Source organism: Staurois parvus, unplaced genomic scaffold, assembly GCF_062004578.1.
Source record: "Staurois parvus isolate SC_StPar_1 unplaced genomic scaffold, SC_StPar_1.0 ptg000015l, whole genome shotgun sequence".
In the NCBI taxonomy this organism is placed as follows: Eukaryota; Metazoa; Chordata; class Amphibia; order Anura; family Ranidae; genus Staurois; species Staurois parvus.
The window spans coordinates 7,629,829-7,643,437 of record NW_028317811.1 but is presented as its reverse complement, the minus strand read 5'-3'; the positions used below and the strand labels follow the sequence as shown (position 1 = coordinate 7,643,437).

General features: G+C 43.5%; 1 protein-coding gene across 2 annotated transcripts in view; it reads left to right on the top strand.

Annotated features, from left to right (window-relative positions):
- Positions 1–817: 817 nt before the first annotated feature.
- The window catches only part of ABHD3 (abhydrolase domain containing 3, phospholipase), a 98,560-nt gene continuing 85,768 nt past the window's right edge, over positions 818–13,609 (top strand). The window contains exons 1-2 of one of the 2 annotated variants that reach the window (XM_089678365.1): positions 818–1,086; positions 5,357–5,520. In XM_089678365.1, the coding sequence (XP_089534491.1) occupies positions 928–1,086; positions 5,357–5,520 (323 nt within the window). In that variant the 5' untranslated portion in view covers positions 818–927. The remainder of the gene's footprint in view (positions 1,087–5,356; positions 5,521–13,609) is intronic. The other variant, XM_089678359.1, reaches the window with a different exon arrangement.

Sequence of the window (13,609 nt, the reverse complement as noted above, 5' to 3'; positions counted from 1 at the left end):
GTGTGCACACAGGCCCCAAAGACCTTTGGAGTATGTGAACATACATGGAATCTCGTGGTATGCATGTGCCCCTCAGCAAAACATTGCCTCCTGGGATGTGTAATGTGGATTTTCTAGGAAGCAGTGGGGTCCAATGTCATTGTCTCCTGAGAAGAAGTGTTGTGGTGCAGCAAAAAGAAAGGTAATAAGGCTCTCTAATCATGCGGAATAAATGTCAATTGTATAAGAGGGATATTTGAAGAACAGTCTTCTAACTTGTAAAGACTAGGAGATGGTTTGCCAAAAATAAAAAGGTACATGAAATACCCACTCCACCTAAAGCTTTTCTTTGTTTGGCATGGTGAACTGACAGGTGGCTGGGAGGCAACATGTCACCCAGAACTGGCCAGCCGCAGTGTAGCCGTCATTCCGCAAGTGGTTAAATGCCTTCAGTGTCACTTAAAACAAAGAAAACTAATGCAGTCATCACATCTAACAATTGGTAAGCTGCAATAAAATACATTCTTCTTTTTAGGTTTAAAATGTCTCTAACTTTCCTATGTATGTATACTCCCAGTGATATGCACACTTGGAGACATGTATTTTAATTCCTGTGTATGAGGGGCCCACAGAATATGAACAGCCTGAGGGCCCCCCAAGATCTACATCCGGAGGTGGTTAGCAAAGAGGTGACAACGAGAAGGGATCCTGGAGGCCTCCAGCGCTGACAGCTCTGCCAGTGGCAATGGAACTCAGCTCCTGGCTGCCAGATGCGCAGCACCTCCTAGTGGCCGGTGGCGACAAGCGCGGAGCATGCTCGTCTGGAGGGAAGCTGAGGATGCCCGCTTTCATATAAGACCGGTTCCTGTGCTGATCCTCGCCCACTACCCGGAGCCGGTGTCCTTTGCAGGAGGCTGCAGAGCGTGCAGGGTGACAGCAGGTAGAACGATGCTGGAGATCATCAGTTTACAAGGCTTGACCCGGGAGCTGTCACTCTACCTGGAGAACCAAGTGCGAGTGGGGCTGTTCGGCTCCGGGGTGGGCTTGTCCTTGGTGCTGGGATTTAGTGCAGCCTATGCCTGCTACTACCTTAGTGTCATTGCCAAGGTAAGCCTCATATATGACTGGTGTCTACAGCTACTACCTTAGTGTCATTGCCAAGGTAAGCCTCATATATGACTGGTGTCTACAGCTACTACCTTAGTGTCATTGCCTGTACATGACTATTGTCTACAGCTACTACCTTAGTGTCATTGCCTGTACATGGCTATTGTCTACAGCTACTACCTTAGTGTCATTGCCTGTACATGACTTTTGTCTACAGCTACTACCTTAGTGTCATTGCCTGTACATGACTATTGTCTACAGCTACTACCTTAGTGTCATTGCCTGTACATGACTATTGTCTACAGCTACTACCTTAGTGTCATTGCCTGTACATGGCTATTGTCTACAGCTACTACCTTAGTGTCATTGCCAGTACATGGCTATTGTCTACAGCTACTACCTTAGTGTCATTGCCTGTACATGGCTATTGTCTACAGCTACTACCTTAGTGTCATTGCCAAGGTAAGCCTCATATATGACTGGTGTCTACAGCTACTACCTTAGTGTCATTGCCAAGGTAAGCCTCATATATGACTGGTGTCTACAGCTACTACCTTAGTGTCATTGCCTGTACATGGCTATTGTCTACAGCTACTACCTTAGTGTCATTGCCTGTACATGGCTATTGTCTACAGCTACTACCTTAGTGTCATTGCCTGTACATGGCTATTGTCTACAGCTACTACCTTAGTGTCATTGCCAAGGTAAGCCTCATATATGACTGGTGTCTACAGCTACTACCTTAGTGTCATTGCCTGTACATGGCTATTGTCTACAGCTACTACCTTAGTGTCATTGCCTGTACATGGCTATTGTCTACAGCTACTACCTTAGTGTCATTGTCTGTACATGGCTATTGTCTACAGCTACTACCTTAGTGTCATTGCCTGTACATGGCTATTGTCTACAGCTACTACCTTAGTGTCATTGCCTGTACATGGCTATTGTCTACAGCTACTACCTTAGTGTCATTGCCTGTACATGACTATTGTCTACAGCTACTACCTTAGTGTCATTGCCTGTACATGACTATTGTCTACAGCTACTACCTTAGTGTCATTTTCTGATACATGGCTATTGTCTGCAGCTACTACCTTAGTGTCATTGCCTGTACAAGACTATTGGCTACAGCTACTACCTTAGTGCCATGGCCTGTACATGACTATTGTCTACAGCTACTACCTTAGTGTCATTGCCAGTACATGGCTATTGTCTACAGCTACTACATTAGTGTCATTGCCAGTACATGGCTATTGTCTACAGCTACTACCTTAGTGTCATTGCCTGTACATGAATATTGTCTACAGCTACTACCTTAGTGTCATTGCCTGAACATGGCTATTGTCTGCAGCTACTACCTTAGTGTCATTGCCTGTACATGACTATTGTCTACAGCTACTACCTTAGTGTCATTGCCTGTACATGACTATTCTCTACAGCTACTACCTTAGTGTCATTTTCTGCTACATGGCTATTGTCTGCAGCTACTACCTTAGTGTCATTGCCTGTACATGGCTATTGTCTACAGCTACTACCTTAGTGTCATTGCCTGTACATGGCTATTGTCTACAGCTACTACCTTAGTGTCATTGCCTGTACAATGCCATTGCCTACAGCTACTACCTTAGTGTCATTGCCTGTACATGACTATTGTCTGCAGCTACTACCTTAGTGTCATTGCCTGTACATGACTATTGTCTGCAGCTACTACCTTAGTGTCATTGCCTGTACATGGCTATTGTCTGCAGCTACTACTTTAGTGTCATTGCCAGTACATGGCTATTGTCTGCAGCTACTACCTTAGTGTCATTGCCTGTACAATGCTATTGCCTACAGCTAATACCTTAGTGTCATTGCCTGTACATGACTATTGTCTACAGCTACTACCTTAGTGTCATTGCCAGTACATGGCTATTGTCTACAGCTACTACCTTAGTATCATTGCCTGTACATGACTTTTGTCTACAGCTACTACCTTAGTGTCATTGCCTGTACAATGCTATTGCCTACAGCTACTACCTTAGTGTCATTGCCTGTACATGACTATTGTCTACAGCTACTACCTTAGTGTCATTGCCTGTACATGACTATTGTCTACAGCTACTACCTTAGTGTCATTGCCAGTACATGGCTATTGTCTACAGCTACTACCTTAGTATCATTGCCTGTACATGACTTTTGTCTACAGCTACTACCTTAGTGTCATTGCCTGTACAATGCTATTGCCTACAGCTACTACCTTAGTGTCATTGCCTGTACATGACTATTGTCTACAGCTACTACCTTAGTGTCATTGCCTGTACATGACTATTGTCTACAGCTACTACCTTAGTGTCATTGCCAGTACATGGCTATTGTCTACAGCTACTACCTTAGTGTCATTGCCAGTACATGGCTATTGTCTACAGCTACTACCTTAGTGTCATTGCCTGTACATGGCTATTGTCTGCAGCTACTACCTTAGTGTCATTGCCAAGGTAAGCCTCATATATGACTGGTGTCTGCAACTACTACCTTAGTGTCATTGCCTGTACATGACTATTGTCTACAGCTACTACCTTAGTGACATTGCCTTTACATGATTATTGTCTACAGCTACTACCTTAGTGTCATTGCCTGTACATGGCTATTGTCTACAGCTACTACCTTAGTGTCATTGCCTGTACATGACTATTGTCTACAGCTACTACCTTAGTGTCATTGCCAGGGTAAACCTCATATATGACTGTTTTCTACAGCTACTACCTTAGTGTCATTGCCTGTACATGACTATTGTCTACAGCTACTACCTTAATGTCAATGCCTGTACATGACTATTGTCTACAGCTACTACCTTAGTGTTATTGCCAGGGCAAGCCTCATATATGACTGTTTTCTACAGCTACTACCTTAGTGTCATTGCCTGTACATGACTGGTGTCTACAGCTACTACCTTAGTCTCATTGCCAAGGTAAGCCTCATATATGACTGTTGTCTGCAGCTACTACCTTAGTGTCATTGCCTGTACATGACTGTTGTCTACAGCTGCTGCTACCTTAGTGTCATTGCCTGTACATGGCTATTGTCTACAGCTACTACCTTAGTGTCATTGCCTGTACATGGCTATTGTCTGCAGCTACTACCTTAGTGTCATTGCCTGGGACATGATTATTGTCTACAGCTACTACCTTAGTGTCATTGCCTGGTACATGACTATTGTCTGCAGCTACTACCTTAGTGTCATTGCCAAGGTAAGCCTCAAATATGCCTGTTGTCTACAGCTACTACCTTAGTATCATTGCCTGTACATGACTATTGTCTACAGCTACTACCTTTGTGTCATTGCCTGTACATGACTATTGTCTATAGCTACTATCTTGGTGTCATTGCCAGATATATGACTATTGTCTACAGCTACTACCTTAGTGTCATTGCCTGTACATGACTATTGTCTTCCATTACTACCTTTGTGTCATTGCCTGTACATGACTATTGTCTTCCATTACTACCTTTGTGTCATTGCCTGATACTTGACTGTTGTCTACAGCTTCTACCTTAGTGTCATTGCCTGATGCCTGATTACTGTCTATAACTACTACCCTAGTGTCAGTGCCTGATATATGACTATTGTCTACAGCTACTACCTTAGTGTCATTGCCTGATATATGACTATTGTCTACAGCTACTACCTTAGTGTCATTGCCAGATATATGACTATTGCCTATAGCAACTAGTGTCAGTGCCCAATACATGGCTATTGTCTAAAGCTACTACCTTAGTGTCATTGCCTGATACATGACTATTGTCTACAGCTTCTACCTTAGTGTCATTGCCAGATATATGACTATTGCCTATAGCAACTAGTGTCAGTGCCCAATACATGGCTATTGTCTAAAGCTACTACCTTAGTGTCATTGCCTGATACATGACTATTGTCTACAGCTTCTACCTTAGTGTCATTGCCAGATATATGACTATTGCCTATAGCAACTAGTGTCAGTGCCCAATACATGGCCATTGTCTAAAGCTACTACCTTATTCTCATTGCCAAGGTAAGCCAAATACATGGCCATTGTCTAAAGCTACTACCTTATTCTCATTGCCAAGGTAAGCCAAATATATGGCTATTGTCTAAAGCTACTACCTCAGTGTCGTTGCCAAAGTAAGCCACCCACATGGCTATTGTCTATAACAGATTGCAGGGTGTCTTGTAATGAATGAATTGTTGTGATCACCCGGATGATTGGGGTTATGTCATTCTAGGTAATTCTTGGTATCTCTTTCTTTCCAGAGACCTCAGCTGGTGACAGGCGGAGAAGCGTTGTGTAGCTTCCTAAAGCAATACTGTCCAGCTGTGACGGAAACGTACTACCCTACGCTGTGGTGCTGGGAGGGCAGAACCCAGACATTGCTGAGACCTTTCATCACTGTCAAACCACAAGTGCATTACAGCAAGTGAGTATGTCTTGTCTATGTACAGCATGTCATACATTGACACCAGGATGACCAGTGGATCTCTTCTAGTCCATGGACATGTCTACCAGTAGGCAAAACCAAGCCATCCTTTTACTAAAAGTAGTAATATACCCAAAATCAAACATTTATTGTATTGCAGCTTACCAATTCTTAGATGTCATGGCTGCATTCCTTTGCTTTTTAGGGTTTCTTTTTTCTTCTTTTCACCTGGTGATCCAGCCAATATGTCTGTTGTTTTTCAACAAAATAAGCTGTCCTGCAGATGTAGCAGTTACAGCGTTGAGACAACCATTTACCACAGATATGGGTGCTTACAATAATCAGCTTTTATTTATTTATGTAAAACCTTTATCCCCAAAGGAACAAAACTATTACTGTATCTGCTTATAAAGTTTTAGCTGGAGTTTGGATTCAGTTTGTTAGTGTATTTAAATCTGCTAGTATATCTAATAATCCCCTGCACCAGACTACAAGGTTGTGGTCCAAAGGTGTCTCTGTTGCGTCTTCATCCAGTGTGTAGGCACTCTAACACAGGAGGTGTGTTAAGCCTCATTCACACAGGGTGCATTTGCAGCCACTTTTAATGGTATCAGGCGGGCTTTTTTTCCAGTTTCCAAACCCCCCTCCATGTTATCCTATGTGTCCATGCACACATAGACTTTTAGAAGCTTTCAGTGGCAGGGGCTTTTAGGAGCTATAAAAAAAAAAAAACATTGCCAGTGTGTCCAAGAGCTGAAGCGTTTTGTCACACATTTAGCACTTGAGCATTAATTCATTTCACTTGCCAGAATAAATGATTATCTCTCTACTCCTCAGCTCACCCTATCAGTATCACTGATTTACTAACAGACATATCAGACTGGATGTCACTCCACTTCCTAAAAACCAATCTATCCTAAACTGAGCTCATAATATTTCCTCCCCCACGTGCCTCTTCCCCTGATTTCTCGGTCAGGATCAATAGCATCACTATCAACCCATCCCTACATGCCAGAGTACTAGGGGTAACCCTGGATTCTGAACTATCCTTTCAGGCCCACATCCAATCCCTGTCCAAATCACGCCGCCTCAACCTCCACAACATCTCCAGAATGTGTCCCTTTTTAACCAATGACACCACAAAGCTCCCAATTCACTCCCTGGTCATCTCCTGCCTCGATTACTACAACTCCCTCCTCATTGGCCTACCTATACATAGGCTATCCCCCCCCTCCAGTCCATCATGAATACTGCTGCCAGGCTCATCCACCTTACCAACTGTTCAGTGTCAGCTACCCCTCTCTGCCAATCCCTCCAATGGCTTCCACTCGCCCAATGAATAGAAATTCAAAATACTAACAACTTACAAAACCATCCACAACTCTGCCCCCAGTTACATCACTAACCTAGTCTCAGAATATCAACCAATCCACTCTCTTCGATCCTCCCAAGACCTTCTGCTCTCTAGTCCCCGTGTCACCTCCTCCCATGTTCAGCTCCAGGACTTCTCCCGAGCTTCTCCCATCCTATGGAACTCCCTACCCCAATCTGTCCGACTATTTCCTAATCTATCCACCTTTAGATGATCCCTGAAAACCTTTCTCTTTAAAAAAGCCTATCCTGCTCCTAATTAGTAAACTGCCTTTTATTTCCTCCATCAGCTCACCCCCCCACAGCTATTACCTTTTGTATCACTTCACCCTTCCTCCTAGATTGTAAGCTCTAATGATCAGGGCCCTCTGTTTCCTCTGGTACCAAATTGTATTGTAACTGTAATGTCTACCTTCAGTTTGTAAAGCGCCGCGCAAACTGTTGGCCCTGTATAAATCCTGTATAATAATAATAAAAAAAAGCACTTGACTCCTGTAAACACGCCTAAACACTTGTAAAAGCATTAGACACTTTTACAAGCATCTGGCATTTTTCCTGCCAAGAGGAGGAGCGTTTCTAAAACGTCCTTTGTGCATGTGGCCTTACTGGCCAGATCAACAGGTGAAAACTGTGGGAAAAAGCCTACAGCAGCAAAAAAACAAATGCAGCCACTACATCTAATGATTGATAAGCTGCAATATATTACATTTTTGGTTTTCGGTTTAATTGCGTAGTCAGTAAGTATGCACACAAGCTAATGACACCGTCATCGCTCTCTAATTACAAGCATTGTCTGTTATTACTCATATAATTGTCATGTAGAAATTACACTTACATGGAAATATGCTGGAGTCACACATACATCAACCACTAGCTCATCAGCCGATGATCAGCAATATATCTCCTTTCATGCGTTACTCAACCAGATATCTCTTATTAAAAGTAAAAAAAAAAAAATGTACAACAATAACCTGGATCATGCCCTCCTGTCTACTGTTTTGGGGTTCCCCTCACAGACTAGGGGAGGTGTGTGGAGATTGAGTCCCGTATGGCTGAATGAGGAGAAAGTGTCCACTCAGGTGGAGGTCGCTTTTACGACCTACTGGGATGACAATGTATCATTGTCATTTCCAATTGTGTGGGACGCACACCCATTAGAATGTTCTTCCTACAGGCCAATCACTTTATTAAATCAAGACGTAAAACTCTAACTAAAGTACTTGCTACTAGGCTGTTTCATGTTCTCTGTACTTTAGTAAATACTGACCAAACAGGGTTCATGCCCCAGAAATTCAGAGATACAAATCTTTGTAGATTATTCACACACTTACAAATAAATCATAATCGAAAGGGGGAGAGGGTGGTCCTGTCACTCAATATAGAAAAAGCTTTTGACTCTGTAGATTGGATATATGATCTTAGTGCTAAGCCGTATGGGATTAGGACCCGAATTTCTAAATTGGATAACCTTATTGTATAACAACCCAAAAGCAGCCCTTAAAATTGGACATGCCATCTCCACCTACTTTTTGATAGTAAGAGGGATTGGCAAGGCTCTTTTTGCACTTAAGATGGAACCCATGGTTATAGCCCTCTGCTCTTCCTCAGTGGTGGGAGTCCTGGAAGTGGGAGGTATTCATGAATGCGTAGATTTATTTGCTGATGGTATCCTTATTTTGAAAGACACGAGCCCCTCCTTATAGGAGGTGTTCGAGATACTAGGTAAGTTTGCAGTTTATTCCGGTCTTAAAGTGAACTGGGTGAAGTTCAATATTCCCCCCATAGATGAAGGTGCTCAAGCCCAAGCACATCTTGGTATTCCTTTACAATGGGTCTCTAGTCTTGCCTATCTGGGGGTAATGGTCTCTTCTAGTTAAGTTTTTGACTACCTGGCATTAAACCTCTTAACTTTGCTCTTACCAGAGACATGGAAACACCTACCCCTATTCCTGATTGGAGAGGTGAATCTACTAAAGTTGAAATTTTTTCCAGTATTGTTTTATTTTCTGAGAAATGCACCAATACGGATCTCTCGCTCCTATTTTAAGAAAGGTAATAGTCTTTTTAGTTCCTTCTTTTGGTCTTATGACCAAGGAGGCTTGGCCCTGCCTGATAAGTACAAGTGTTACCTTGCTGGACAACTGGTCTATGCACGGCAGTGGTTGTTCAAGAATGATGGTGATGGTGCCACAGTTCTGGAAGCGGCCCTTCTGGGATCATATGAGGGTGTTCCTTACTTGGTGTACAAGGGCCCTCAAGTTTCCCCCCTGACAGAGTCTATGAAAGCTACACTCAAAGCTTGAAGTCAGGTTCAACACCTAATGCATCCGAAAGGGGTAAGGTGCTCACCTTCACTGTGGTTATATTCACAATTTCCCTATTTTGGTGAAGCGCCCGATCCTTCTCTTTGCTTCAGAAAGGGGACCAAGCAATTAGGATATAGTGGAGGCAGGGGAGCACCTTATGTTTGATAAATTGAAAACTAAAATTCAACCTCCGAACTGGTACTCCTTTTGCTACCTGCAATTGAGACATGCCTTTGTGTCCCAGTTTGGTTCTTGAGACTCGGTCCTCCAACTTAGAACAGTTGCTTTGTACAGATACTGTGTTAAAGGAGAAGTACAACCAAAGCTTGTTTGGCTGTACTTTTCCCAGGGATCACAGGAGTACAGTTCATTGTGCACTCCTGTGATCCATTTCAGCCGACATCGGGCTAAAGTCCGCTATTGGCTGATGTCACTCAGCTGGCACAGACTGGGAAAATATCCCAACTTTAAAGTCAGGACCCACCCAGATGTCTGAACCGGCACCTGGCTCAGCCTCTCAGTGATCCGCTGAGAGCCTGAGCCAGCCACTCCCAGCCCCTCTACAGCCCAACTCTAACCACGATGACGTCACTCCTGCACATGCGCATGAGAGGCACGGTTTACTCCACAGAGCTCTAAAGAGACAGCATGGGTATGCCATCCCTTCAGTGCGCATGCGCTGGTGACGTCACCGGACCATCTCCTAAACACCACAATAGTTGAGAGCGCTAACCAGTGTGTTCTGGCGGGGGGCCTCCCAGGTGTCCCCCTGTCAGAACACAATAGCTCAGTGGGGGAGATCGCTGTACTAACATCAGACTGTTAGTACAGCGGCTCCTCCTGAGCTCTGCAGTTTTATTTCCATTCAGTTCACTGGGTTGAACAAAAAAAACTGTTTTTACCAGGCTTAAGTCACAACAAAACAATGTACCTCAGCTGATAACACACAAACACTTCTAATTTGTCCTGTCTTTATTGAACACACCTGTTAACCATTTACAGGAATGGAGGAAAAAGTAAGTGAACCCATTGACTAATTACAACAAAAGCTAACTGGAGTCAGTGGTTTGCACATCTGGAGTCCAACTAATGAAATGAGATTAGAGGTGTGGTTTAGACCTACTTTAATAAAAGACACTCAAATATTTTAAGATTACTGTTCATAAGAAGCATCAGCTCTAACCCATGCCTCCAAACTCATTTCAATAGTTAGACTTCAGTTGTGCAAACTACTGACTCCAACTACAATAGCTTTGGTTGAAGAAATGAATCTATGGGTTCACTTATGTTTTCCCTCAGCACGTTTAATGGGTATGTTCAATAAAGACACGATAATTTAGAATTGTGTGTTATTAGCTTAACCTCTTGGCGCCGGCTGAACGCAAATGTGTGGCCTCCTGGCGTCTGGGCCTAGACGCCGAGCAGCCGCACATTTGCGTTCTATTAAAAAAAACATATGTGCTGAGAGAGCGCGCCCTTCGTGCTCCCAGGACACACGTTCAGAGAGATCTCGATCTACTCTTTTGATCGGGACCTTTCCCGATAATGTGACCGCCGTAACAGGCGGTTACATGACCCTAAAACCCGCCCCGCCTCCTGGCTTCTAGAACCCTTAAAGGGCCGGGAGGAGCTGGCGCTAAGGGGTTAAGTTCATTGTGTTTGTCTATTGTTGTGACTTAGATGTGGATCACATTTTATGTCAAATTATTGCAGAAAACAAGTTACTTTTTGGGGGGCACACAGACTTTTTCTTGCCACTGTTTATATCATCAGCCAATGCCCCTTGCATCATCTTATAATAAACAGTGCTGGTTGATTGGTTGCTGGAGGTCCCTCTACTTTGATCTTATCTTATTAAATTATCCTAAAACATGCAAAAATGATAACCTGAATATCTAAACCCAGGTAAAGATCACCATTTTAAATGCACTTATACAGGCTTATTCAATACATCAAATAGCATATTGCTGTATAACAAAACCTTTATGATGCAGTGGTTGGTATAGTATATTGTACTTTTCAACATTATCATTGCTTTTTGTATAACCTAACAGCATAAGCAAGCTGAAACAATATTTCACCCACTACAGCATGTAATGATCACCTATATTTATGCAATCCTGCATAGATTCCCAAGTTGTGTTAATTTCTACTGGGTTTTCAAAGATTTCACTGGAGTAGCTTTTTTCCAAATTCATTGCCACAAATTACGAGGCATGACTATTAAATGCCCAGAATGCCCGCAGTGTAACACTATGGTGGTGAGTCACACAGCCATTCGCAATTTAGCGTGTTCTGACATGTTCTAACGTGCACTCTCTTGGGTTGCAGACCAGTTGACTTGGTCTTTATAGAGTAGTAGAAGAAATAACACCTGTGTGTGTTGCGCTGTTGGCAGAAAATGACAGGACTCTGGAGCACAAGGCGGATCGGAGCTGGCAAAAGTGTGAGTGAAACGTTAGCTCTGCTGCAACAGGCAATGGTGAACATTCCATGACAAAATCAAGTGTTTTTCAATGGCATAGGCATTTTAAGGAGGGGTGGGAAGATGTCCAAGATGACACAAAAAGTGGGCAGCCAAAAATGCAAAAGACAGATGCAAATGTGGACAGAGGGCAAACCCTGATATTCTCAGATCAAAGATTGTGTGTGTGAATGATGACAGAAGAATTGGACATGATCAGGGAAACCATGTGGCAGATTCTAATGGAGGATTTGGGAATGAGAAAGATTTCCACAAAGATGGTGCCTCGAATCTTGACAGAAGATCAGAAAGAACATTGTCTTCAAATTTCATTTCATCTTTTGAAGAATGTAGAGGTACTCGATAGGGTTATTACCGGAGGTGAAACATGGTGTTTCCAGCATGATCCAGAAACAAAACGCAGTCCCCTGGAAAACAAAGAATTCATCTTACCCAAAGAAAGCACACATTTCTTGTTCTCAGTTCCAAACCATGCTGGTGTATTTTTTTTTTTAATGGGATAGTTCAATATGAGTTCATAGAACATGGTATAATGGTCAACCAACTTTGTTATTTGGAAATTCTGAAAAGGTTATGGGAATCTGTTTTGGAGGAAAAGATTGGAACTCTGGCCTGACAAGTGGATTCTCCCATGGGCATAGCATCAGGGGTTGCGGGGGGTCACAATTGAGGATGTAGATGAAGATAGAATACAGAGGATGGAGTGAAGATGACGGTAGAATACAGAGGATGGAGATAATGGTAGAATATACACAGAGGATGGAGATGACGGTAGAACTCAGAGGATGGGGGTGATGGTAGAATACACAGGATGGAGATGATGGAATTCATCTGCTGTACTGTATGAGGACAGGTTGGTTGTTGGGAGATATTTAGGGATATTTTAATCAGTTTGTCTCCTTCTGTACTCTTTGTTGGCGTTGGGGGACAGACAAAGAGAAGGAAGGATAGTGAAAGTTCATGGAGGGGGAGGGAAAAAGAAACCAAGAACCCCTCCCCCCTTCCCTGATGGGAAGATGCCTCCAGACTGGTGAGTTTTGAAATAGGGGAGCGGTAGGTACAGAGGTAAGTGGTGGAATGGCGTGGGGGTGCATAAGTGAGTGACAGAATGGGGAGGATAGAGATGAGTGGTGGAATGGAGGGTACAGAGGTGAGTGATGGAATGGAGGGAGGCTGCAGAGATGAGTGATGGAATGGGGGGTACTGAGGTGAGTGATGGAATAAGGGGTAAGGCTCGATGCCCAACCTGGCCGGAACTGTGTCACTCACTGGAGGACTGGACTCTGGAGGAGAACTTGGATAAGAGGACAGAGGTGGTGACAAGAAGAGCCACCCAGAGGACCATGCCTGATTGCCCTGCTCGCAAGCCAGCAATGGAGAAGGTCAATGACAGGCAGCTCCAGCCTCCAGTGGCCACACAAAGTATGCAGCAAGGAGGGATCACTGATGTAAAGGAGAAGGAGAATGAATACACTAGGTTAAAGGGGGACACTGATATAAAAGTTCCCCCTTATATCAGTAACTCTCCCTTACCGTAGTGTATTCACTCTGCGGAAGGTGGTCTGTTCCCGGAATTCCCCCTTACATCAGGATTTCCTTTACAGTGCATGGGGGAAATTTGCGGACCCTAATGTAAAGGAGAACTCTGTGGACTGTGATGTAAGGAAGAACTCTGTGGACTGTGATGTAAGGAAGAACTCTGTGTACTGTGATGTAAAGGAGAGCTCTGTGAAATCTTATGTAACCCTAATATAAGAGTTCCCTTTACACCAGAGTCTGCAGCATTTTCCCTTACATCAGAGTCCATGCACGGTAACCTCGGTTCCCAATACAGTTTCGTTTTCCAGTGCGGGCAGCGTGCCATTAGAACGGATGTAAACCTAGCCTTAGTGCTTTTAATTGAGACAAGTACAGTGGGTATAGAAAG